This window comes from Pseudophryne corroboree, chromosome 3 (assembly GCF_028390025.1).
Source record: "Pseudophryne corroboree isolate aPseCor3 chromosome 3, aPseCor3.hap2, whole genome shotgun sequence".
Lineage (NCBI taxonomy): Eukaryota > Metazoa > Chordata > Amphibia > Anura > Myobatrachidae > Pseudophryne > Pseudophryne corroboree.
In genome coordinates this window covers 269887088-269914715 of record NC_086446.1, presented here as the reverse complement: position 1 = coordinate 269914715, position 27628 = coordinate 269887088, and the positions used below count along the sequence as shown (strand labels likewise).

General features: G+C 47.1%; 1 protein-coding gene across 3 annotated transcripts in view; it reads right to left on the bottom strand.

Annotated features, from left to right (window-relative positions):
• Nucleotides 1-3233: 3233 nt before the first annotated feature.
• Nucleotides 3234-27628, bottom strand: part of COMMD7 (COMM domain containing 7) — a 77469-nt gene continuing 53074 nt past the window's right edge. For 2 of the 3 annotated variants that reach the window (XM_063963483.1, XM_063963486.1), the window contains exons 6-9: nucleotides 22149-22239; nucleotides 22017-22066; nucleotides 11868-11916; nucleotides 3234-3489 (exon numbers count right to left, since the gene is read on the bottom strand). In XM_063963483.1, coding sequence (XP_063819553.1) covers nucleotides 3413-3489; nucleotides 11868-11916; nucleotides 22017-22066; nucleotides 22149-22239 — 267 coding nt within the window. In that variant the 3' untranslated portion in view covers nucleotides 3234-3412. The remainder of the gene's footprint in view (nucleotides 3490-11867; nucleotides 11917-22016; nucleotides 22067-22148; nucleotides 22240-27628) is intronic. The other variant, XM_063963485.1, reaches the window with a different exon arrangement.

Below are 27628 nucleotides of genomic sequence, written 5' to 3'. Positions count from 1 at the left end.
GTTCATTAGTGTCCACTCCAGAAACTGTTATTAACTTGTCTTTAACCAGTATTCTATCCGCATCTACATCAGACAAAGTTAACAGGTCACCCGGCGGGTAAACTGTACTGCGGAATCCCGTCCCTCCATCAGTTGCCGTATCCATAGAAAAAAGTGCTGTGCAGAATCACACGTGAATGTTTAAAAGCAAATGTCCCGACTTAGAACACGCGTTGTTGCTCGCAGAATCACGGTGTCTGGTGCCTTAATGATAGGATTGTATGCACACACCTAGGTATATAAATAGTATTTGTATTCGGCACTCATGAAATAAACATCACAGTCAGCTTGCCCGGTGCCCTCTAAATCAACTTTGCAGGTTGAAGATATAAGCACAATGAAGCTGCACTCCAGGACTTAATTCAAATAAACGGGTCCAGTCTCCCGATTTTGATGTGCAACGTTATATATATATATATATATATATATATATATATATATATATATATATATATATATATATATATATATATATATATATATATATATATATATATATATATATATATATATATATATATATATATATAGTCAGGAGGGATGGATGGCACTCCAGCATACGAATAAATAGGAAACCAAGTGAATAGCCAACGTTTCGGAGCGGTGCTCCTTTATCAAGACTTTAAAACATACTAACATACATAACATATATATACCTAACTGTATACTCACCACGTGTGCACAGGGGAACCGCCGTCGCCGTCCGCTCCGGAATCCATGTGACGTCATAGGCAGCCGCCGGCGCCCAGGATCCGTCACAGAGGCTGCAGGCGGGGGGAGTGACCATCACCATGGTAACTAGTGATAAACTAAGGAAAGAAACAGCAATGATGCAGCCGCGTATACAGCCCTGAATCCTAGGATAAAACACTACAGTCTAATCGTGTAACACACTGTGCTATCTATGCAACTGCAAGAAATATAGAATATATAAAAAACTGCTATATTAATTATATGCAATATTACTATAGTGATAAGATCCATACAGGGCTGTAACAAAAATGCATTACCAAGAATGCAAGAATCCAAGGTAATGCATTTTTGTTACAGCCCTGTATGGATCTTATCACTATAGTAATATTGCATATAATTAATATAGCAGTTTTTTATATATTCTATATTTCTTGCAATTGCATAGATAGCACAGTGTGTTACACGATTAGACTGTAGTGTTTTATCCTAGGATTCAGGGCTGTATACGCGGCTGCATCATTGCTGTTTCTTTCCGTAGTTTGTTATCACTAGTTACCATGGTGATGGTCACTCCCCCCGCCTGCAGCCTCTGTGACGGATCCTGGGCGCCGGCGGCTGCCTATGACGTCACATGGATTCCGGAGCGGACGGCGACGGCGGTTCCCCTGTGCACACGTGGTGAGTATACAGTTAGGTATATATATGTTATGTATGTTAGTATGTTTTAAAGTCTTGATAAAGGAGCACCGCTCCGAAACGTTGGCTATTCACTTGGTTGCCTATTTATTCGTATGCTGGAGTGCCATCCAACCCTCCTGACTCCATATTATTTTAGGAAGGGCACCCAGACGAGTTGATCTCACAAATATTGGAGTGCCGGACACTACCCTTGTTTATTTATATATATATATATATATATATATATATATATATATATATATATATATATATATATATATATATATATATATATATATATAACCAAAAATTAAAAAACACAGCTAGCTTACTTTATTCCTCTGCAGCTGGCAAGCTGCTTGAGGCACTCTGCTGGCTGGCTCCACAAACTCTTCTTTCCTGCAGCCTGCGTGCCCAGCTGCGTGCCCAGCCAATGACTGAGCCGCAGGCTGCACCTTAACACCATAGGACAGCTGAGCCGTCGCTCAGCTGTCCTGAACTTCTATGCGGCGCTGGAAGCTCTGCTGTTCGGTTGCCAGGGCAACCTACAGGGAGCCATCGGTGGAGCGCAGCACCGCAGATCGGAGGCTCTGACCGCGACCGCCGCCTGCCCAATCACCCGCCGATCAGTGAGCAGCCTCCTCCGGGACGGGCAGTGGGAGCGCAGCCAGGGGGAATATGCGCTCTAACTAGGTGTGCGCTGTGGGCAATGCCCCTTCAGCACACACCTAGTTACGGCGCTGCTAATACCCCTTTCACTCCGCATATGCCGGATCCCACCCAGGAATCGGAAACGGGTCCTTCCCGGATGGGATCCGGCATTGGACGCAACAGCAGGCTTCCCTGACTCGGAAATATGCCGGGCGGGTTGCCATAGCGGCGGGGGCGGCGCTGGGAGATTAGCTCATCTCCGCGCCGCCTCTTCCCATCTAGTGAACGGGTCCCATCGACCCGGGAACCCGTTTGCACTGCCACTGACCAGCTATCTAACCGGGAACTGTTTTATTCCCGTATTGAATTACCGGGTCAGGCGACCAGAGAATTCCACCATGGCGCTCTCACACCGCACGCCGACCCATGTCGACCCAGCAATATGCTGGGTCGATACCGGGTTATTTGTGCGGTGTGAAAAGGGTATAAAATAGGCTGGGTATAGTAAGGGTGTGTTCAAGCAATTACAAACACCAGCAACCAAATGCACATTTGTGGTTCTTAGTGGCAGGTGTAAATGCTGCATATGCGCAGCATATAAGCAGAAAAATATACTAACTACAACTGCAAAAATAGTGTAACGTCATTTTGCAATTAATGCTACATCAGCCCCGACATTTAATAACAAAGAGAAAAAAACTGAATGGGATAGAATGGCTGGAAAACATGTAAAGGTTCACAGAAAGATATGTAGCATAGTGAATAAAGGTTAAAGCATGTGCACACCAATAAAGTAACGTTGCCGGTAGGTGGAAACACAACATATGTATACCGGATGAGCAAACAGATTATTAAAAAAAAAAAAAAAAGGAAAAAAAAAAAGGGAAAGACTGCTGTAGCATACAATGCTGCTAACAGAAACCTTGTTGATTCTAGCCAATGACTACTTCAGCTGTCACATGCAAAAAATATGGCAATGAGCAGTGAGCAACTATTGAAGGAATAGAGTAAAAAAAAAAAACGTAATACAGTACAGTTCACTCTCATATACTGCAAACCGAAACATTTTTGTCAAGTTTGATTCCAGCTTCAGGCATGACCCTATGAAGTGAATATTGTGAAATATATAATGGTTGCTATATAATGAAATTAATACATTTCAAACAGCATAGTGTTGTAAAAAAAAACAAGATATACAAAATGCTTTATTTGTGGTACAATGTAATGACATGAATTATCTATAAAACAACAATTTACCAGACGAGTGTCGGTGTACATTATGTACTAATGTGATTATAAAGGTAGGCACAGCTTACAGAGACACAGTCCATCACACGCCCGTGGCAGCTCATCACGTAAAGCATTCCAGGCTGCTCTTAGCACGTTCCATCTCATGCAGAAAACTGTAGAACTGAGGCAGGGTCAGTTCTATGAAGAAAAACTCAATAAATCAACTGTTCACACTAATACAGCAGCTTTTTACATCAGTCAGTAGTGATACTCTGGTGTGCTAGAGGGTGTAGTATGTTAGGCTGGCTGACAGTTTCCCGGCGCCGGGATCCCGATCGCCGGCAGCGAGGTGAGCATAAAAATAGGATTCTAATTATCTACCTGTAAAACCTTTTCTCGTAGTCCGTAGAGGATGCTGGGGTCCACATTAGTGCCATGGAGTATAGACAGGTCCCTTGGGAGCCATGGGCACTTTAAAAGTTTAATAGTGTGGGCTGGCTCCTCCCTCTATGACGCTCCTACCAGACTCACTCTAGAAACTGTGCACGAGGAGACGGACATACTTCGAGAGAAGGAAATACACAGATAGTGGTGAGATTCACACTAGCTCACACTTAACAACAGAAAACCAAACTAACCAGCTTGAAACAAGTCGGCAACGGCTGAACAACAGTACTTAAGTAACAATGCAGTACTTAACTAAGTAAGGAAAACGAAGAGCTGGGCGGGCGCCCAGCATCCTCTACGGACTATGAGAAAACGATTTACCGGTTGGTAATTAAATTCCTATTTTCTCTTACATCCTAGAGGATGCTGGGGCCCACATTAGTACCATGGGGATGTACCAAAGCTCCCAGTACGGGAGAGAGAGCGAGGAGGCTCCTGCAGAACAGATTGACCAAACTTTAGGTCATCAGAGGCCAAAGTATCGAACTTGTAGAGCTTAGCAAAAAAAAGCTTGATCCCGACCAAGTAGCCGCTCGGCAAAGTTGTAAAGCCGAGATACCCCCGGGCAGCCGCCCAAGAAGAACCCACTGTACGAGTAGAGTGGGCCTTAACCAATTTTCGACACGGCAAGCCTGCCGTAGAATAAGCATGCTGGATAGTAAACCTGATACAGCGAGAAATCGTCTGCTTAGAAGCAGGACACCCAACCTTGTTGGGATCATAAAGGACAAACAGAGCGTCCGACATTCTGAGATGAGAAGTCCTCTTCACATAGATCTTCAAAGCCCTTACAACATCCAAGGATTTTGAAGTAATTGAGGAGTCTGTAGCCACTGGCACCACAATAGGTTGGTTGATTTGAAAAGCCAACACAACCTTCGGAAGAAATTGCTGATGCGTCCTGAACTCAGCTCTATCTTCATGGAAAATCAAGTAGGGGCTCTTTCAGGACAATGCCCCCAATTCCAACACACGTCTAGCAGATGCCAATACCAATAGTGTGACCACCTCCCAAGTAAGAAATTTGACATCAACCTCCTGTAAAGGTTCGAACCAATCCGACTGCAGGAACTGCAGCACCACATTAAGATCCCAGGTGCCGTAGGAGGCACAAAGGGAGGCTGTATGTGCAGAACCCCTTTCAAGAAAGTCTGAACCTCAGGGAGGACAGCCAATTGTTTCTAGAAGAAAACAGACAATGCCGAAATCTGGACTTTTATGGAGCCCAAACGCAGGCCCATATCCACACCCGCTTGCAGAAAGAGAAGAAACCGCCCTAGCTGAAACTCCACCGTAGGAAACTTCTTAGATTCACACCAAGACACGTCCTCCTTTCCTAGCCTGTATCAGGGTAGGAATAACCTTGTTAGGAATGCCCTTCCGAGCTAAGATCTGGCATTCAACCTCCATGCCGTTAAAAGTAGCTGCGGTAAGTCTTGATAAGCGAATGGCTCCTGTTGCAGAAGGTCCTCGCGAAGAGGAAGAGGCCTCGGATCTTTCAGCAGTAACTCCAAAAGATCCGCGTACCAAGCCCTTCTTAGCCTGAACTCTTGTTCTTTTTATTAGTTTGAGAATCCTTGGGATGAGTGGAAGTGGAGGGAACACATACACTGACTTGAACACCCACGGAGTTACCAGGGCGTCCACCGCCACTGCCTGTGGGTCTCTCGACCTGGAACAGTACCTCCGAAACTTCTTGTTGAGGCGGGAGGCCATCATGTCTATTTGAGGTACGCCCCAAAGACTAGTCACCTCCGCGAACACCTCCGGGTGGAGGACCCACTCTCCTGGATGGAGATCGTGTCTGCTTAGGAAGTCCGCTTGCCAGATGTCCACTCCCGGAATGAAGATTGCGGACAGCGCCACCGCGTGCTTTTCCGCCCAGAGGATGATTCTTGTTACCTCTGACATTGCAGCTCTGCTCTTCGTTCCGCCTTGTCGGTTTATGTAGGCCACTGTCGTTACATTGTCCGACTGAACCTGAATGGCTTGATCTTTCAGAAGATGCGCCGCCTGTAGAAGACAGTTGTACACGGCCCTTAGTTCCAGAATGTTTATCGTAAGGATGGATTCCAGACTTGACCACCTTCCTTGGAAGTTTTCCCCTTGGGTGACTGCACCCCAACCTCTGAGACTTGCATCCGTGGTTAGGAGGATCCAATTCTGAATCCCGAACCTGTGGCCCTCTAGTAGGTGAGAAGTTTACAGCCACCAGAGAAGCGAGATTCTGGCTTTCGGTGACAGACGTATCCTCTGGTGCATGTGAAGATGAGATCCCAACCATTTGTCCAAGAGATCCAGTTGGAAAGACCGTGCATGAAATCTTCCGTACTGTAGAGCCTCGTAGGAGGCAACCATCTTCCCCAGAAGGAGAATGCACTGATGAACAAATACCCAGGCTGGCTTCAGGACATCCCGGACCACTGTTTGTATCACCAACGCTTTCTCCGCCGGCAGAAACACCCTCTGTACTTCCGTGTCGAGGATCATTCCCAGGAAGGACAGTCTCCTTGTCGGCTCCAAATGCGACTTTGGAAGATTCAGGATCCATCCATGATCCTGGAGTAGTTGAGTTGAGAGAGCAATGCTCTGTAACAGCTTCTCCCTGGAAGACGCTTTTATCAGCTGATCGTCCAGATAAGGAATTATGGTCATACCCTGCTTGCGGAGGAGTAGCATCATCTCCGCCATGACCCTGGTGAACACCCTCGGTGCCGTGGAGAGGCCAAACGGCAGTGCCTGGAACGGACAGTGACAGTCCAGCAGCGCAAATCTTAGATAAGCCTGGTGAGGCGGCCAGATCGGAATGTGAAGGTACGCATCCTTGATATCTAGGGATACCAGAAATTCCCCCTCCTCCAGACCTGAGATCACCACTCTCAGAGACTCCATCTTTAATTTGAATTCCCTCAAATAAGGGTTCAATGACTTTAGGTTCAATATTGGCCTGACCGAACCATCCGGTTTCGGTAAAACAAACAGGTTTGAGTAAAAACCCTTGTGTGTGAGGTGAGGTGGAACTGGAACAATGACATTTGCCTTTAGCAACTTTTGAATGGCTTCCTGTACAATAGCACTTTCTGTCAGCAAAGTTGGTAAGCCTGATTTGAAGAATCTGTGAGGTGGGAGTTCTTGAAACTCCAGTCGGTACCCCTGGGTAACAATATCTTGTACCCAGGGGTCTAGGCATGACGCCGCCCAGACATGACTTAAATTTCTGAGTCTTGCTCCCACCTGCCCGACCTCCAGGCTGGGAGGTCCACCGTCATGCCAAGGATTTTGAGGAAACAGAACCAGGTTTCTGTTCCTGGGAACCTTGTTGGAGCAGGTTTCCTGGATTTCCCCCAACCTCCTCTAAAGAAAGTGGAAGGGGGTTTGGACTTTTTAACTTTTGCGGTCCTAAAGGACTGCATAGTAGACGTAGGATAAGATTTCCTAGTCGGCAGTGTTGCTGAGGGAAGGAAGGTTGACTTACCGGCAGGTTGCCGTGGAGATCCACGCATCTAATACTTCCCCAAACAGAGCCTGACCGGTGAAGGGCAGGTTCTCCACACTTTTCTTGGATTCTGCATCCGCAGACCATTAGCGCAGCCAGAGTCCCCTGCGTGCCGAAACAGTCATGGAAGAAGCCCTTGCATTAAGATGGCCAAGGTCCTTCATGGCCTCCACCATAAAACCTGCAGAATCCTGTATGTGACGTAAAAACAATTCAATGTCACTTCTATCCATAGAATTCAATTCCTCTAGTAATGTGCCTGACCACTTTACTATGGCTTTAGAAATACACGCACAGCAATAGTGGGTCTTAAAGCTACGCCAGTAGCTTTGTATAGTGATTTGAGCGTAGTCTCAATCTTGTGGTCAGCCAGCTCTTTTAAAGCGGTGGACCCAGGGACAGGTAAAACCACCTTTTTAGACAACCTAGATATGGAAGAGTCTACTATAGGCGGGATTTCCCACTTTTTCCTGTCCTCCTCAGGGAAAGGAAAAGCAATGAGAACCCTTTTTGGGATCTGAAATTTTTTCTCTGGGTTTTCCCAGGATTTTTCAAACAATGCGTTTAGTTCCTTAGAAGCAGAGAATGTAAGGGAGGATTTCTTATTGTCCGTAAAGTAAGCCTCCTCTTCTTGCTCAGTAATGTGTAAAATGTCCCTAATAGCCTCAATCATTAGTTGCACCCCCTTAGCAAGGGATGCATCTCCCCCCTGCATAACCCCATCACCGTCCCCTGTATCAGAGTCGGTATCCGTGTCAGCTTACATTATCTGGACAAGAGCACGCTTTTTAGGGTATACCAGTGGGGTCTTAGATGAGGTAGTGGGAGCTGAATACGACAAAACCTCAACAGACTTTTTCAAAACCTGTGTTTCAGTCTCATTTTGAGCTATCCGAGAGGAAATCTGGGATATCATTCCCCTAATAGAGTCCACCCATTGGGGTTCGAATTCAGAAGGCTGAGACAGTATATTTCAGTCCTGAGTACATGGAAGAGACTCTTCAGGAGTAGATACACACTCTGCAGCACAAGATACAGAGGGGGTCATTCCGAGTTGATCGTAGCTGTGCTAAATTTAGCACAGCTACAATCAAGTCCCAGACATGCTAGGGGAAGCCCAGCACAGGGCTACTCCACCCCGCATGTCAGTCCGCCCCCCCGCACAAGTACATAAGCATTGCACACCGGCGCTGCTTTTGTACTTGTGGAGTAACTCATTGCTGCCCCTGGTCGCAGTGGCTGCGTGTGACGTCACGCAGCCACTCCGCCCCCCCATGGTCCGGCCACGCCTGCGTTGGCCGGACCGTGCCCCCATGACGGCGGCCAAACGCTGCGCCACCCCCTCCCGGCCAGCGACCGCCTCTGCCGGTCAATCAGGCGCATGTTCAGTTCCGACCCGATCGCTGCGATAAACACACACACACAGGAAAATGCTGACATAGTTTCCCCCAGAGTACCTTCAGAGAGACACAGAGTATATGGAGTCAGCCACACAGCGCCCCAGTAGGCAGTTAACAAACTAAACTGCCGGCGCTGTCTGGATAACCTTAATAGATTAAACAGTGATAATTACCTCCCCCCGTCTATAACACCCTGGTACCGCAGAGGTATGCTGGAGTTATGTGGAGGGCAGCGCTCTCTGTCAGGATCTCTGCTGTGTGATCTGCAGGGAGAAAATGGAGCTGGTGAGTGCTGGATCCGCTCTGAGGAGAAGCCCCGCCCCCTGTAATGGTGCGTCTTCCCGCTTTCATTGATTATACTGGCCTGAGGTGATTTAGCTGCTAACAGTGGGATTAACCCATTAGCATATGTGACCAGTGTAGGGTATTTGCGCTGGCCCAAGGCACCCTTCACAGCGCCGCACATCAAGTTCGGAGCGCAGCCTGTCAGAGCTGCGCTCCCACCCTTGTGTCGCCATTCTCACCAGCGACCCGCTTACCAGGTCGCCGGCATCATACGCACCACTCTTCTATCTTCTGGCTCTGTTAGGGGGTGGCGGCCGTGCTGTGGGAGTGAGCGGTTGCCTCGTGGGCTTGCGATCAGCACCCTCAGGAGCTCAGTGTCCTGTCAGCGGAGATAGAGAACCATTAACTTCTAGAGTTCGTTCCTACCCCCCCACCCCCCATCCCCTAAGTCCCACAAAGCAGGGAGGCTGTACCTAACACTCAAAAAAACAATAAAACCATAAAAAACTCCCCTAGCTGTGACCGGCTCCACCGGGCACATTTTCTAAACTGAGTCTGGTAGGAGGGGCATAGAGGAAGGAGCCAGCCCACACTATTAAACTATTAAAGTGCCCATGGCTCCCAAGGGACCCATCTATACCCCATGGTATTAATGTGGACCCCAGCATCCTCTAGGATGTAAAAGAAAGAGCCCCTTGTGGGCTCGCTGCGTTCGCCATGCTGCGGGAACGGTAGCGCGCCACTTTATTCTCCCTCCAGGGGGATCGTGGACCCCCCAAAAGGGAGAATAATTGCTGGTATGCCGGCTGTCGGGATTCCGGCGCCGGTTTACGGAGCGCCAGGATCCCGACAGCCGGCACATCAAATGCCTCCCGTGCTGGGCGACACCTCACTTTCTACAGTCCTACCCTGGCAAGGCAGGTGTGGTCTCACTTCCTACAGTCCTACCCTGGGCAAGGCAGGTGTGGTCTCACTTTCTACAGTCCTACCCTGGCAAGGCAGGTGTGGTCTCACTTTTTACAGTCCTACCCTGGCAAGGCAGGTGTTGTCTCACTTTCTACAGTCCTACCCTGGCATGGCAGGTGTGGTCTCACTTTCTACAGTCCTACCATGGCATGGCAGGTATGGTCTAATTTTCTACAGTCCTACCCTGGCAAGGCAGGTGTGGTTTCACTTTTTACAGTCCTACCCTGGCAAGGCAGGTGTGGTCTCACTATTTACAGTCCTACCCTGGCAAGGCAGGTGTGGTCTCACTATTTACAGTCCTACCCTGGCAAGGCAGGTGTGGTCTCACTATTTACAGTCCTACCCTGGCAAGGCAGGTGTGGTCTCACTTTCTACAGTCCTACCCTGGCAAGGCAGGTGTGGTCTCACTTTTTACAGTCCTACCCTGGCAGGCAGGTGTGGTCTCACTTTTTACAGTCCTACCCTGGCAAGGCAGGTGTGGTCTCACTTTTTACAGTCCTACCCTGGCAAGGCAGGTGTGGTCTCACTTTTTACAGTCCTACCCTGGAAAGGCAGGTGTGGTCTCATTTGCTACAATCCTACCCTGGCAGGGCAGGTGTGGTCTCACTTTTGACAGTCCTACCCTGGCAAGGCAGGTGTGGTCTCACTTTCTACAGTCCTACCCTGGCAAGGCAGGTGTGGTCTCACTTTCTACAGTCCTACCCCGGCAAGGCAGGTGGGGTCTCACTTTGTACAGTCCTACCCTGGCAAGGCAGGTGTGGTCTCACTATTTACAGTCCTACCCTGGCAAGGCAGGTGTGGTCTCACTTTTTACAGTCCTACCCTGGCAAGGCAGGTGTGGTCTCACTTTTTACAGTCCTACCCTGGCAAGGCAGGTGTGGTCTAACTTTCTACAGTCCTATTTTGGAATGGTGAGTGTGAGCTCACTTTATACAGTTCTACTGTAGCAAGGCAGGCAAGACCTCATTTTCTAGAGTCCTACTATAGCTATGCAGACGTGATATCACATTCTATAGCCTATTCACGCCATGTCCTACATAGTAACATCTGACTTTGTACTGCAGGTAGCTAATTAACATATACTGTGAAATTGCAAACACTTTATTCTTGCACACATTTTACAACTATCAGGGAAAGACGCACTGCTAATTTTCAAGGGCTTATACTGAGAAGGTGAAGAGCAGTGACCATTGCTGTCTGGGTGTGGCCAAAGCCATGTGGGTGTGTACACCCCCCTACTTTATCAGTCAAACTGTGGGGTAGATGTATGAAGGTTCATTATGGGGGGAGAAGCAGGATTAGCGCTGTTATGTGTGCTAATACTGCTTCTCACTCATGTATGAATAGGGGCATGTGTGCAAGGTGACAGGGGCATTACCTCTGTCTATATCGGCACTGCTATCTTCAAGCTAGCTCGCAGATATGCAGGGCAATGTATGATTGGTCAGTAGCACTGACCGTTCAGACATCTGAAGCTATCGACTTCAACAGCTGTAGGTGTCGCTGCCCATTAACCACAGCAGGGACAATTCTGTCCCTGGCTATGGTGGCTGCTTAGGAGATCTCGCAATAGTAGCGAGATCTCGTGCATACCCAGTGAGTCAGCAGGGAGGAGAGACACAGCCATCAGCACTAGGCTGATGCGTTGTTGATGCTGACAGGAATCGCTGGAAGGGGGAGTTTTCGCTTCCCCACTCCGGCAAACAAGATTGTCGTACATCTTGTCGCTATTGCTTCCTGCTTTCCCTCTATCCCAAGGCAAAGCAAGAAGAGAAATACCGGCACGATCAGTGCCTGGTAATACATCTGCCCATCTCCCTAAGTATAGAACAATGGCACAATTTTAATATTTATTATTTATAGCAGACCGTGTTGCCTTATTGTCATGATGGGCCTATTTTTATGTGGAGTCCTGGAGCTGTAGTCCCATATGCCCCATTGATAATCTGGCCCCATATACAAATTGGCAGTCTCAAACTCACCTACATAGACCGGCTCCAGCTGGTGACCTCTTTTAATAACCATCTTCAGCTAAGAGGGAATACACAAAAACTACAATAAATATATAATTAAATAAATATATTTCTACCACATTAAAAAAAAAAAAAAACACTGGTCAAATATAAAGACTACTTTAAATAACAGATATTGCCCACATATAAAGGGGAACATTGTGTCGGCTGAATCAATATTGATGAGAATACAGCTTAGCAAGTGCCAAGGAATCAGGAAAAACTCAATTTTCCATATGGATTGGGTGGAGAACTCTTTACAGAAGGGAAGTCAAACACAACAATTTTTTGACATATGCAAAGGTTTCATTATATATCCTATAAGACCCAACTAGGGAACATGTCTGGAAGGGTTTCCATAATACCACCAGCTATGAGAAACATCTCTGTAGTCTGTACTGACAATATGCATATAGCAGAGGTTCTCAAACTGGTCCCATTTTCCAGGTCACCTACCAGGTGCACATGTGTACTCAATATTCAGTGACACAGTTTAAAACAGAGGTTCTCAAACTCTGTCCTCGGGGACACACAGTGCATGTTTTGCAGGTAACCCAGCAGGTGCACAGGTGTATTAATTACTCACTGACACATTTTAAAAGGTCCACAGGTGGAGCTAATTATTTCACTTGCGATTCTGTGAGGAGACCTGCAAAACATGCACTGTGTGTGCCCCCGAGGACCGAGTTTGAGAACCTCTGGTTTAAAAGATCCACTGGTGGAGCTAATTTTTTCACTTGTGATCTCGGAAAACATGAACTGTTTGGAGTCCTGAGGACAGAGCTTGAGATCCCACGGCATACTTCCGTTTCCCGCCATTACAGTCCAGGTTTTAATGATATCCATGCTTCAGCAAAGGTGACTTAATTAGAATCTCTGTCAATTTGATTAAACCATCTTGACTCAAGTATGGATATCCCTAAAAACTGGGCTGAAATGGTGGCGTTCGGGAAACTCTGGAAGATGGATGGATAATGTTCTTAACTGAGTTTACCCAACAGACTATAAATAATCTGTGGCACGCACAACAATCTTGCCTCGCACATATATGTCATGTATTATTTTAACTGTATTTAAGATGCGGGAATAAAAAAAGAGGTTATTAAAAATTAGTGATGAGCGGGTTCGGTTTTACTCGGTTCTCAAAACGGCATCTTATTGGCTATCCAAAACACGTGACATCCGTGAGCCAATAAGATGCCGTTTTGAGAACCGAGTAAAACCGACCCCGCTCATCACTATTAAAAATTAAACAAAAAATAAATAAAAAGAAATTCCTGGTATAATGAATAATATCGGCCACAATGCTCATCCAAGATATTGCTGGTGATAGATGGAAAGTCAGGATTACACTTTGAACTCACAAAATTGTCACATTCCCCTTGTGTAAGGAACAGATACTCAAAAATAGGATTTTGGTACTTACCAGGTAAATCCTTTTCTTTGAATCCATAGGGGGCACTGGAGTACTCTTGGGATATGGACGGGCTTCCGTAGGAACAGCACTGAATATTTAAATTTAGTAACACTCCACCCCTCCATATCCCCGAGCACATCTCAGTGTTTTTTACTGAGCCGAACAGGAATTAAGAGAGGTTGATAATGGAGTATTACATATAACATAACTGACACTAACGTTGTTAACACATAACGTTACTGACAACTAAACAGTTGACACCCTAACCAGCACTTGTAACTTGAACCAGTCGGTGAAAGTGTGTTACCATAAGATCCTCAGAACTAACCACAAGTAGGTAAAACTGCTCTGGGTGGGCGTCCAGTGCCCCCTATGGATTCAAAGAAAAGGATTTACCTGGTAAGTACCAAAATCCTATTTTCTTTTTCATCCACTAGGGGTCACTGGAGTACTCTTGGGACGTACCAAAGCTTCCCCCGTGGGCGGGAGAGCTGTTTGGCACTTGTAACACTAGGCGGCCAAAGCTAGATGCTGATGCCGCAAAAGTATCAAACTTGTAAAAGCGCACAAACGTGTGCACTGAAGACCATGTAGCCGCCCGGCAAAGCTGCGTCGCAGAAGCCCCACGACCAGCTGCCCATGAAGTTCCCACAGAACGTGTGGAATGAGCGGTTACTGACGTAGGCGGTTGTAACCTAGCATGAAGGTAAGCCTGACGTATGGTCAGTTTTATCCATCTGGATAAAGTTTGTTTAGATGCTGGCCAACCAATCTTGGCAGCATCATAAAGAACAAATAACGTATCCGTCTTACGAACTGAAGACGTTCGGGATACATAAACGCGTAATGCGCGAACCACATCCAGAGTTCCAGAATGTGCTGTCAACACAGGAACTACTATTGGTTGATTGATGTGAAAAGATGACACTACCTTTGGTAAGAAGGCGGGATTCGTCCGAAGTTCCGCTCTGTCATCATGAAACACCAAATACGGTGGCTTGCATGACAAGGCACCCAAATCCGAAACACGCCTTGCCGAAGCTAAGGCTAAGAGAAAAATTGTTTTCCAAGTGAGAAACTTTATATCCACTTGTTGTAAGGGTTCAAAATATGAAGACTGTAAGAACTCCAAAACCAGATTCAAGTCCCATGGCGCTGTAGGTGGAATGAATGGAGGCTGTACCCTGGGTACACCTTGGAGAAAAGTGCGTATAGACGGCAATAGAGCCAATCGTCTTTGAAAGTAAATTGACAAAGCAGATACCTGCACCTTTAGTGTAGATAAACGCAATCCTCCATCTAACCCTGTTTGTAGAAACAACAACAGGCGGCATACTTTGAAAGTTGATGTCGGAAATTGCCGAGCTTCACACCAACCTATATATGCACGCCATATTCTGTAATAATGAGCTGCCGTAACCAGCTTCCTAGCTCGTAACATGGTTGGTATAACTGAATCTGGAATGCCCTCTCTTCTTAAGAGGGCGGTCTCAACAGCCACCCCGTCAAACGCAGCCGCGCTAAATCGGGGTAAAGAAACGGACCCTGTTGTAACAGGTCTGGACGTATTGGGAGCGGCCACGGATCGTCTGCGAGTAATCCTCGAAGATCCGAGAACCAAGCTCTCCGAGGCCAATGAGGCGCCACTAGTATGACTGTGAGCGACTCTCTTTTGATCCGTTTTAGCACCAGAGGGAGCAGCGGAAACGGTGGAAACAGATACACAAGACTGTACGGCCACGCGACAGTGAGAGCATCCACCGCGACTGCCTTTGGATCTCTTGTTCTGGACACATACTGGGGCGTTTGATGATTGTGTCGAGATGCCATCAGGTCCACCTGAGGATAACCCCATCGCTGAACCAACATGTGAAACACTTCTGGATTTAATGACCATTCGCCTGGGTGAAAATCCCGACGACTGAGATAATCCGCTTCCCAGTTGTCCACTCCCGGAATGAACACGGCCGACAATATCACCTGGTGGCATTCCGCCCAATTGAGGATTCGAGCTACTTCCCGCATTGCCATGCGGCTTCTCGTTCCTCCTTGTTTGTTGATGTATGCGACCGCTGTCGCATTGTCCGACTGCACTTGGACAGGCTGAGAGCGAATCATGTGCACTGCTTGTCGTAGCGCATTGAAAATTGCGCGGAGTTCTAGAACATTTATAGACAGCAATTTCTCGTGATCCGCCCAGAGACCCTGGAGCTGACAATTTTGAATTACCGCTCCCCAACCTCTGAGACTGGCGTCCGTAGTTATAATTATCCAATTGCAAACTCCGAACCGTCTTCCTGCGGTTAAATTGTGTTCCTTGAGCCACCATAGCAGAGATACTCTTGCTATTGGTGACAACCTCACCCTGTGGTGAATCTGCAGATGCGAGCCCGACCACTGGGCAAGCACGTTCAGCTGAAATGGACGAGAGTGAAATCTTCCGAACTGAAGCGCCTCGAACGCTGCCACCATTGTGCCTAACAGGCGAATGCACAAGTGTACCGACACTGTGCGTGGCTTGAGCACTAATTGTACTAGATGGCGTAGCATTTGTACTTTCTGTTGTGGTAGGTAAATCCTTTGATTGACCGTATCGAGAATCATACCTAGGAACTGAAGGCGTTGAGACGGAATTAGATGTGATTTCTTGAAATTTACAATCCAACCGTGGTGAACCAGTACATTGTATGTTAGCAGCGCATGTTGGGTAAGTATCTGTTGAGACGGAGCTTTGATGAGCAGATCGTCTAAATACGGAACTATTGTCACTCCCAGGGATCTGAGGTGAGCTATCATCACAGACATTACTTTGGTGAATACCCGAGGCGCTGATGACAGGCCAAACGGCAGAGCCTGAAACTGGTAATGGTTCTGGCGTATTGCAAACCGTAAGAATTTCTGATGAGGCTGCCAAATTGGAATGTGTAAGTACGCATCCTTGAGGTCTAAGGCAATCATAAACTCCTTGGTCTCTAACCCCGCAATCACCGAACGTAGAGACTCCATTTTGAATCTGTAGTAAGTTACGTACTGATTGAGGCCCTTTAAGTTCAATATTGGTCTGACTGAGCCATCCGGCTTCGGGACCACAAACAGGCTTGAATAATAACCCTGACCCTGTTGGTGTACAGGGACCGGAATCAACACTGCCGAATCCAGTAAGGACTGAATGGCAATTTGCAAAACTCTCCTCTTGTCGTCCGACAGAGGCAATCCTGTCTTGAAAAACCGCAGAGGCGGCAGACAGTCGAACTCTATTTTGTAACCTTTTAACACTAAATTGCGAATCCAGCCCTCCGCGGATGTGTGGAACCACGCCCCATGGAACGTCTGAAGGCGTGCTCCCACAATTGGAGAACCGAGATGGGCTGGTAACCCGTCATGCCACTGGCTTGTCGGTAACCTTAGCGTCTTGGCGAGTTGTGTTGGTTTGATGGAAACCACGTCCTCGACCACGTCTAGCAGGCGTGGCTGATCCTCTGCCACGTCCTCGAAAGGGCTGAGGTCTAAAGGATTTGAACGAAGGTCCAGCGTACCTTCTTCTTGGCGCAGGTGGAGGCAATGGTAAGAAAACAGACTTACCTCCCGTAGCCTCCTTAATCCATGCGTCCAATTCTGGACCAAACAACTTCTTGCCATCGTAAGGCAACGCCTCTATACTTCGTTTGACCTCTGCCTCCGCTTGATAAGTACGCAGGTAGAGTGCTCTTCGTGCCGTAACTAGCGAAGATGAAATACGAGAAGTGAGCTGACAGACGTCAGTAGACGCTGTACAGAGATACTCTACAGCCTCAATCATTTGATTTACCAGAACTATCAGGTTTTCGTCCTGTAAAGCAGATTTGAGTTCTGTAAGCCATATTATGAGCGCCTTAGTTACCCAAATGCCAACCAATCCAGGTCTTAGCATCACACCTGCTGCTACATACATGGTTTTTAGCATAGTTTCTATCTTGCGATCTGAAGGATCTTTAAGCGTAGTAGCTGCTGGCACTGGTATGGTTAATTTCTTGGTAAGCTTTGACACTGAAGAATCAACTATTGGTGGATTCTCCCATGTACACGTTACCGAGTCTGGAAACGGATAACTAGACTTAAATCTGCGAGGTACAGAAAACCGTTTATCTGGATTCTGTCGTGTTTCTACTAACATCTGATTTAGAGAATCCGACACAGGAAAACTTACTGGCGTCTTCCGTCGTTTAGTAAATACGACCTGATCATTGGTGAGAGGCTGCTCAGCTTCAGGAAACCTTAGAGACTGCCGTACCGCTCTGATGAGATCATCAATGCCGGAACTGTTAACATCCTCGTTATCTGACTCCACTTCGCCTTCCTCACCCTCATCGTGTTCCGTGAGGTCTGGCATGGAATCGTCAGAATGCAACATAGCAGACACTGGAAAATCATAAGACATATGAAAATTATCCCGTTTGCCCAAAATGGATTTGGACCTTACGCAAGGCTGAGACGCCTCCGGTAGATCTGGCGGTCTCACCCTAGACTCAGATCTTAACGTTTCTCGCTCCAGACGAGCCGCGGTCATTTCTGTCTGAAATCTCTCCAGTACATTTACTAACATACCCCACGGAGGGTCCGGTGAGGAAATTGGTTGTAAAACCGGAGCAGAAATGGTATTCTGAACGGAATCCACAAAACATACTTTACATGTGGTAGATGCATCCGGTAACACACTGCCACATACTTTGCAAATATGCTTTTTAGTTTTTGCTGGTGCCTTACTCATTATGGCGACAGACAATACAATACACAAAAAACAGACACCTGCACGACTCAGTAAAATAGCAATAAGGTGTCTCTGTATATATATCTGGCCCAGTGCAGTACACGTGGCCAGTACTATGAAATGTGATCCCAAATTCCCTCTAACACCCCTGCGCCTCCGGTGGAGTAGAGATGTAGTACTGGAACGTTCTGGAATCACAGCAGGAAGACACAGGAAGCATGGTTAAAAATGGCTGCCCTGCTAAGTTATACATATAATCCTAGTGCTGGTTACATTCACTGATTATACTGTAACAATCCCTGCAGCCTCTTATCTGCTGCTGCAGTATTTCTCTGCTTCATTATTATTTGTCCCCCCTGTAATGGCTGCCTGCTCTTTTAACTTAGTACAGCGGCAGCGCAGCGTGTGGGCCCCCAGCGGGTATCGTAGAGCGCTATGTGCCTCGTGTTTCCCAGCGGTGGGCTCCTGTATAATAGCGTCAGCTAATCAAGCTAGCGCTGCGGCGGCCGGCGGCCTGTGAGAGTCGATCAGAGGTGCCTGCACGGCGGTCTGTGGCCGAACGTGCGGGCGCCTGAGCGGGGAGAGCCGCGGTGCCTGCACGGAGGTCTGTGGCCGAACGTGCGGGCGCCTGAGCGGGGAGAGCCGCGGTGCCTGCACGGAGGTCTGTGGCCGAACGTGCGGGCGCCTGAGCGGGGAGAGCCGCGGTGCCTGCACGGAGGTCTGTGGCCGAACGTGCGGGCGCCTGAGCGGGGAGAGCCGCGGTGCCTGCACGGAGGTCTGTGGCCGAACGTGCGGCGCCTGAGAGGGGAGATCAGCGGCGTCACCAAGCACTATGTACCCCCACGTCGGGGCGGCAGCGGGAGCTGACCGCCCCGTTTCACATACCTTACTCCTGCAGACGTGCGGAGGCTCCGACGGGGCTTCTTAAACAAGCGCCGGCCAGCCTGTGCAGGAGTATGTGTGGGCTGTGAGGGAGCTCTTTCAGAGAGGCCCGACACGCCCGTGCTGCTATCAGCAGCTGCACTATCCCTGACCCTGCCTTTTGGAAGGGGGAAAGGGATGTGTCCAAATAGTAGAAAAAAGAAAAAGAAAAAGAAAAAATAAAAGTTTCTTCAAAAAACCGTGACTTCAGTTATTCAGGTGTTGCCACGTTCAGCACAGAAAAAACACTGAGATGTGCTCGGGGATATGGAGGGGTGGAGTGTTACTAAATTTAAATATTCAGTGCTGTTCCTACGGAAGCCCGTCCATATCCCAAGAGTACTCCAGTGACCCCTAGTGGATGAAAAAGAAAGGGCTAGCATACTTATTTTGTCCTAGAACAGTGGCAAAGGCAAAAAAGGAGATTGACTCACTGACTGACTCATCACGAAATATCTTAAACTACAAGGCCTACAATCATGAAACTTGGCCGGTAGCTTCTCCTTAGGTCCCAGGTGCTTGCCAAGAACTGGTTTTACAAATGTCACTGTCCATCCACGGAAATCGCCAAAAATGAATGTATGTATGTATGTATGTATGTATGTATGTATGTATGTATGTATGTATGTATGTATGTATGTGTATATGTTTGTTCCAGCATAACTCCGGAATGCCTGGACCAGTTTACACCAAACTTGGTAAACATATGACTTAACAATCTGGAAACAAACACTGCGGGAGTAAGACACCCCTAGGGGTGGGCCAGCAGCACAGAAGACTATATCAGGACATGCATGATATGTCAGTGACGACAGGGCTGCATGTGACAGTGGAAGTGACATGATGTGAGGAAGGGAATGGAGGTAGCAGGAAGCCACACGCTGAGTTATATAGTGGGAGAAGCAGGGTCCCTAGCTGCACAGAGTACATTAGGAGATGCATGATATGTTAGGCAGGACAGGGCTGCATGTGACAGGGGCAGTGACATGATGTGAGGAGGGGAATGGAGGTAGCAGAAAGCCACACGCTGGGAGTTATATAGTGGGAGGAGCAGGGTCCCCAGCTGCACAGAGTATATTAGGACATGCATGATATGTCAGTGATGACAGGGCTGCATGTGACAGGGGCAGTGACATGATGTGAGGAGGGGAATGGAGGCAGCACGATCCCACACACAGAGTTATATAGTGGAAGTAGCAGGGTCCACCAGCAGCACAGAGTATATCAGGAGATGCATAATGTGCTGCGCTATATAAAAAACTGTAAATAAATTGGTAATTTCACAGGGGCACTGCCATGATGTGAGGAGGGCTCCGGAGGGGAATGGAGGCAGCAAGAAGCCACAGACAGAGTTGTATAGTGGGAAGAGCAATGTAAATTAACGAACAACTATCCCGTAGCGGATTACGGGTATTTAGATATATATATATATATATATATATATATATATATATATATATATATATATATATATATATATAGATATATATATATAGATATATATATATAGATATATATATATAGATATATAGATATATATAAGCAGACAGTGGAAGCATGCAGCGGCACTCAGAGACTGATTCCAAAAAGTTTTAAGGTGCAACAATAGATCGTTTAATCCATGAAAACAGCAACACAAAGGTGAACCAACGTTTCGGGGCGCTGACGCCCCTTTGTCAAGGTATCACCTTGACAAAGGGGCGTCAGCGCCCCGAAACGTTGGTTCACCTTTGTGTTGCTGTTTTCATGGATTAAACTATCTATTGTTGCACCTTAAAACTTTTTGGAATCAGTCTCTGAGTGCCGCTGCATGCTTCCACTGTCTGCTTATACTTATTATACCAGAGGGCACCGGAGCAATAACTTTGGGGTGAGTGCCAGTTCTTCTTGAAATTTATTTATATATATATTTTTATTATATATATATATATATATATATATATATATCTATCTATCCATGAAGAACGGCACTGGCAGCATATATGAGATGCAAAAGAAGCTGTATTGATGGGTAGACGTTTCGGGGCTCACGCCCCGTCCTCAGTACCAAATACAATACTGAGGACGGGGTGTGAGCCCCGAAACGTCTACCCATCAATACAGCTTCTTTTGCAACTCATATATGCTGCCAGTGCCGTTCTTCATGGATATTTGTTTGTTTACATCATCAGGCACGGAGCGAAGCTAAACTATTGTATTTGAGTGCCAGCTGATATGGATTCTATCTATCTATCTATCTATCTATATATATATATATATATATATATATATATATATATATATATATATATATATATATCTATATATATATCTATATATCTATCTATCTATATCCGGAATGGACTTTACTATTACTATATCTATTTATGTAATCACATATAAATATGTATAATTCGCAGCTCTCCCACCCCAAAGCTCTGTATCCCTTCACTAGGCAACTCTGACCCCGGGGAGAGACTCACCTGCACTGCACTCCCCAGTATCCAGAACCGAACACCGCACAGCGGGTACCATGTGGCCCTCACACCCCAACAGGAGAGGCTTGCACAGGGCATGGGAATCCTGGCCAGCAGAGCTGCTGCCATGTCCCATAACTGCCTGCAATAGAGCAGGATCCGGAAGAGTGGGTGAACACTCGCATCGCACAGTCACTGTGTGCGAGAGGCTCCTGTCACTTTCCTGATTCCGGCTGTCGGGATTCCAGTGCTGGTCTTCCCATCCCATAAAATAGATATGACAGATTTAAGCTCACAATTTTAAATCAGCAATGGCTTACCTGAAATAATATACACTTACAAGCCATACATCTGTATTATCACATTTTAGTTGCTAGTTAAATCCACAAGATATGTGACGAGTCTTGCTTTGCAAGGTATTTTATGGTTTCTATGTATTGATATTATTTTGGTAATTTTATTTTAAGTTCGTAATCTTCAGACTTTAAAATCACACTTCAAAAACAAAAATGAACAAATACTGTAAGTAACACAGCTCTGGTGCAGTGACCTATTTGTTGCACAAATATAAGATGTACCTGTAGAAAAATACTTCCAGCTTTCTCCAGTTCACTGCTTGCTGATGTCACTAAAATAGAACAGTACAGAAATGATGATCCACACACTGGCACAAAGAGAAGAGCCGCAGCAGGTAAGCCACTGACACTCACCACCAAACTTCCACTCCATGTCCACCAGCTGGTTAATATTGAGTGTCCTTCCAACAGCTAGATGTGTGAGTACAGCCGCGTCACTGCTCCACTGCAAAGAAAGTATAACAAAGTTCAAATCCAACTTAGTTTACAAAAAGCAATTTTAAGTTACAAATTGATATTTGAATGTTTCAGGAAATTGGAATATAGTAGCTGAAGATATCCAATATGGCTGGTGTCTCATCACTCCAGGATCAGCACATTATGTAATGCTGAAAGGTAATTGCAAGGCACAGCAATAAAGCACATATGGAGAATCCCAATTGAAACGGATTGCACTTGATTAGTTATACCCCTTTCAGACTGCTGCAATAACCGGGTCACCTCTCAGTCTGATAGAGGCCAGGAATAATAACCCGGATCGAGTGACCTGGCAATTTAACCTGGGGTCATGATCACCCAGGACGTGCAGTAGCCTGCATTACAACTTGGAAATGAGACTTGGGGGGGGTGGCAGGGGCTCGTGTCACCCCCATTCCTGGGGCAAAAAGCCACAACTCAAACTATAGTATAGTGGATTGACAGGAGAACTCAGAGGAAATAATAGGATTTTAATTTCCTACCGGTAAATCCTTTTCCCATAGTCCGTAGAGGATACTGGGGTCCATTTAGTACCATGGGTATAGACAGGTCCACTAGGAGCCATGGGCTCTTTAAGAATTTGATAGTGCGGGCTGGCTTCTCCCTCTATGCCCCTCCTACCAGACTCCGTCTAGGAAACTGTGCCAGAGGAGACGGACATACTTCGAGAGAAGGATAGATAAGTATAGTGGTGAGATTCCGAACCAGCACACACAACAAGAGGAAAGCCTTACTAACCAAACTTGAAACAGGAACAGCAACGGCTGAACCAACATTACTTAACCAAGTAACAGTGCAGGAAGAACAAAGCACTAGGCGGGTGCCCAGTATCCTCTACGGACTACGAGAAAAGGATTTACCGGTAGGTAATTAAAATCCTATTTTCTCTTACATCCTAGAGGATACTGGGGTCCATTTAGTACCATGGGGATGTACCAAAATTCCCAAACTGGGTGGGAGAGTGCTGAGGTTCCTGTAGAACTGATTGGCCTCTGAGTACCTTCAGTTTGGTCAATGTATCGAACTTGCAGAACTTAGCAAACGTGATCGAACCTGACCAAGTAGCTGCAGAGCTGTAAAGCTGAGATACCCCGGACATCCGCCCAGGAAGAACCCACGACCTAGTAGAGTGGGCCTGTACAGATTTTGGACATGGCAAACTTGCCGTGGAATAAGCATGCTGGATAGTAAGTATGATCCAGCGTGCAATTGTCTGCTTTGAAGCGAGTCAGTCTTTCTGTGATGAGCTGTTTTTTTCACATACACCTTCAAAGCCCTCACAACATCCAAAACACTTTGAAGTAGCAGAGGTGTCTGTGACAACTGGAACCACAATAAGTTGGTTGATATGAAATGCGGACACCACTTTAGGAAGAAATTGCTGACGAGTTGTGAGTTCAGCTCTGTCATAATGGAAAATTAAATAGGGACTTTTGTGAGACAAAGCCCCTAGCTCCGACACACGTCTTGCTGAAACCAAGGCCAACAGTGTGACGGTCTTCCACGTAAGATATTTTACGTCCACATTCTGTAACGGTCCAAACCTGTCCGATTGGAGGAACTGCAGCACCACATTGAGATCCTAAGGTGCCGTGGGAGGCACAAAGGGAGGTTGGATGTGTAGAACACCTTTCAAGAACGTCTGGACCTCAGGGAGAGAAGCCAATTGTTTCTGAAAGAAAATGGACAAGGCCGAAATCTGGACTTTTATGGAGCCCAGACCCAGGCCCACATCCACGCCTACCTGCAGAAAAAGCAGGAAACGTCCCAGATGAAATTCCACCGCAGAATAATTTCTGCTCACACCAAGAGACGTATTTTTAACAAATACGATGGTAATGCTCTAGATGTTACCACCCCCCCCCCCCTTCCTGGCTTGGGTCATAGTCGGGATAACCTTGTTAGGGATCCCTCTCCTGGCTAGAATCAGCCGTTCAACTTCCATGCCATCAAACATAGCCTCGGTAAGTCCTGATAGACGAACGGGCCCTGTTGCAGAAGATCCTCACGAAGAAGTAGAGGCCACGGATCTTCGAGGAGCATCTCCAGAAGGTCTGCGTACCAGGCCCTTCTTGGCCAGTCCGGAGCAATGAGTATTGACTAAACCTTTTCCCTTTTTATTCGTTTTAGAATTCTTGGGATCAGAGGAAGTGGAGGAAACACGTACACCATCTGATAGACCCATGGAGTCGTCAGGGTGTCTATCGCCACCGCGTGTGGGACTCTCGACCTGGAACAATACCGCCTGAGCTTCTTGTTGAGACGAGAGGCCATCATGTCGACCTGTGGATATCCCCATCGACTTGTCAAGCACCTGAACAATTCCGGGTGAAGGTCCCACTCCCCCGGGTGCAGTTCGTGTCTGCTGAGGAAGTCTGCTTCCCAGTTGTCTACCCCCGGAATGAAGACCGCTGACAACGCCACAACGTTTCTTTCTGCCCAGAGGAGAATTCTTGACATCTCTGACATTGCTGCTCTGCTTTTCGTTCCGCCCTGTCGATTTATGTACGTTACTGCCGTCACATTGTCCGACTGGACCTGAATTGCCCGATCTTGAAGATGTGAGGCCTGCAGAAGGGCGTTGTATATGGCCCCGAGTTCCAGAATGTTGATTGGAAGGATGACTTCCTGACTTGACCATCTTCCCTGAAACTGTGCCCCCTGAATCACTGCTCCCCAACCTCTGAGGCTTGCGTCCGTAGTTAACAGAATCCAGTTCTGAATTCCAAGCCTCCATCCTGCGACAAGGTGAGAAGACTGTAGACACCACAGAAGGGAGATCCTTGCCTTTGGCGACAGACAGATTCTCTGGTGCATGTGAAGATGCGATTCGGACCATTTGTCCAAAAGATCGAGCTAGAAGGGTCTTGCGTGAAACCTTCCTATTGAAGCGCCTCGTAAGAGGCCACCGTTTTCCCCAGAAGGCGAATGCACAGACACCCGGGTTAGCTTCCCGAACCATCGACTGGATTACCAATGCCTTTTCCAACGGAAGGAACACCTTTTGTGACTCGGTGTCCAGTATCATTCCGGGAATGGGAGCCTCCGTGTTGGCTCTAGGTGAGATTTCGGAAGATTCAGAATCCAGCCATGATCCAGGAGTAGTTGGGTTGTGAGGACAATGCTGTTCAACAACCTCTCCCTGGACGGAGCCTTTATCAGAAGATCGTCCAGGTACGGAATTATGTTCACTCCCTGCTTGCGAAGGAGAAACACAATCTCTGCCATCACCTTGGTGAACACCCTCGATGCCATGGAGAGACCAAAAGGTAGGGCCTGGACCTGGTAGCGACAGGCCTGCAGTGCAAACCGTAGACAAGCCTGGTGAGGCGGACAGATCGGAATGTGAAGATATGCATCTTTGATATCCAGAGACACTAGGAATTCCCCCTCCTCCAGACCTGAGATCACCGCTCTCAGAGACTTCATCTTGAACTTGAACACTCGTAAGTACGGGTTCAATGATTTTAGATTCAGAATCGTCCTTACCGAACTGTCCGGTTTCGGCACTACAAACAAGTTGGAATAATACCCCTTGTTTTAGAGACGAGGTGGAACTGGAACAATGACCTGCATTTGTACCAGTTTTTGAATGGCATCCTGTAAGGTTATACTTGTCTCCTGTGAAACTGGTAAGCCTGATTTGAAGAATCTGTGAGGTGGGAGTTCCTGAAACTCCAGTCTGTACTCCTAGGAAATAAGATCTATGACCCAGGGATGATGTTGTCCAGATGTGACTGAATTTTTTTTTAGTCGGGCTCCCACCTGCCAGTCTTCCAGGCATCGCGGTCCACCGTCATGCTGAAGGCTTTGCGGAAGCAGAGCTGGAGCTCTGTTCCTGAGAACCGGCAGTTGCTGGTTTGCGTTGTTTACCTCTAGCGCCTCTGGTGGCTGTAGAGGATCCTCTGGCTTTGCCCTTAAACTTGGCAGTCCGAAAGGACTGTAGAGTAGGTCTTCCTAGTTGGGGAGCTGCAGAAGGAAGATATGTAGACTTACCCGCAGTAGCTTTGGAAATCCATTTGTCTAGTTCGTCTCCAAATAAGTCCTCTCCTGTGAAGGGTAGGTCTTCCACGCCTTTTTTGGAGTCCGCTTTCGCAGTCCACTAGCGTAACCATAAGCCCCTGCATGCTGAAACTGCCATAGCCGTGGTGCGTGTATTAAACAAACCCACTGCTTTTATGGCTTCCACCATAAACTTTGCAGAGTCCTATATATGTTGCAGGGATAAAACCGTTTCCCCCTAGATAAGGAATCCAACCCCTCAATTAGGTTACCTGACCATCTAGCAATGGCTTTAGTAATCCACGCACATGCTATAGTGGGTCTCTGGGCCACCCCAGCAGCTGTGTACAAGGATTTGAGTGTAGTCTCAATCTTGCGATCAACCGTGTCTTTCAGGGAGGCTGCACCAGGGACAGGCAACACAATTTTCCGTGACAGCCTGGATACTGATGCATCCACTATCAGTGGATTTTCCCATTTTTTTCTATCCTCAGGAGAAAAGGAAAAGATGAGATTAACCTTTTAGGGATCTGAAATCTCTTATCAGGATTAACCCACGGTTCTTCAAACAGGGTATTAAATTCCTTTGACACAGGAAAAGTGACTGAGGATTTCTTTTTTACATTAAAATAAGATTCCTTGCACTCCTCTGCAACTTTATCAGGAATTTGCAGAACGTCTCTGATAGCTTCTATAAGGGCCTCTATTCCCTGTGACAGAGCAGCGTCCTCCCCCTTCTGAATCCACATCCCCCTCCTCCAAGTCTGACCCCTCAGCGTCAGTCGGACTGCAGGATATGGGCCAGAGTTCACTTTTGTGGACAAATGGCAAGGGACTGAAGCTTGTTTGGGGACTGAGTCTCTGTTCATAATCTCACCCACAGACTGTCTTAAGTATTGCGTCTTTTTCTCATTGTGGCACAATTTATTAGAAATATTGGAAATCATTCCTTTTAGGGAATCCAGCCACGCTGGGTCAGCCCCGCTAGCCTGAGAAGGTGCACTAGACTGAGTACATAGTAGTGAGCTCCCTGGGGAAGAGGAACACTCTGCCATACATGAAACACACTCTTTGTCTGACATATTGTAAATGTGACAGCACACACACACACACACACACAGGAAAGGTTAAAAGCACAATTAACCCACAAAGAGCCCTTCCAGGGAGACACAGAGGTATTTGGAGCCAGCACACCACGCCCTTATTGCTAATGCCAAGCTTAGCCGGGTCGCAGACTAAGTACCCAGATTGGGGACTTAGTACACTAATAATCGCTCCCCCCGACCCCCCCCCCCCCCAGGTATGACCCCCTGGTACCGCTAAGGTAATCCGGAGTCACACCGGAGGAGCTGCAC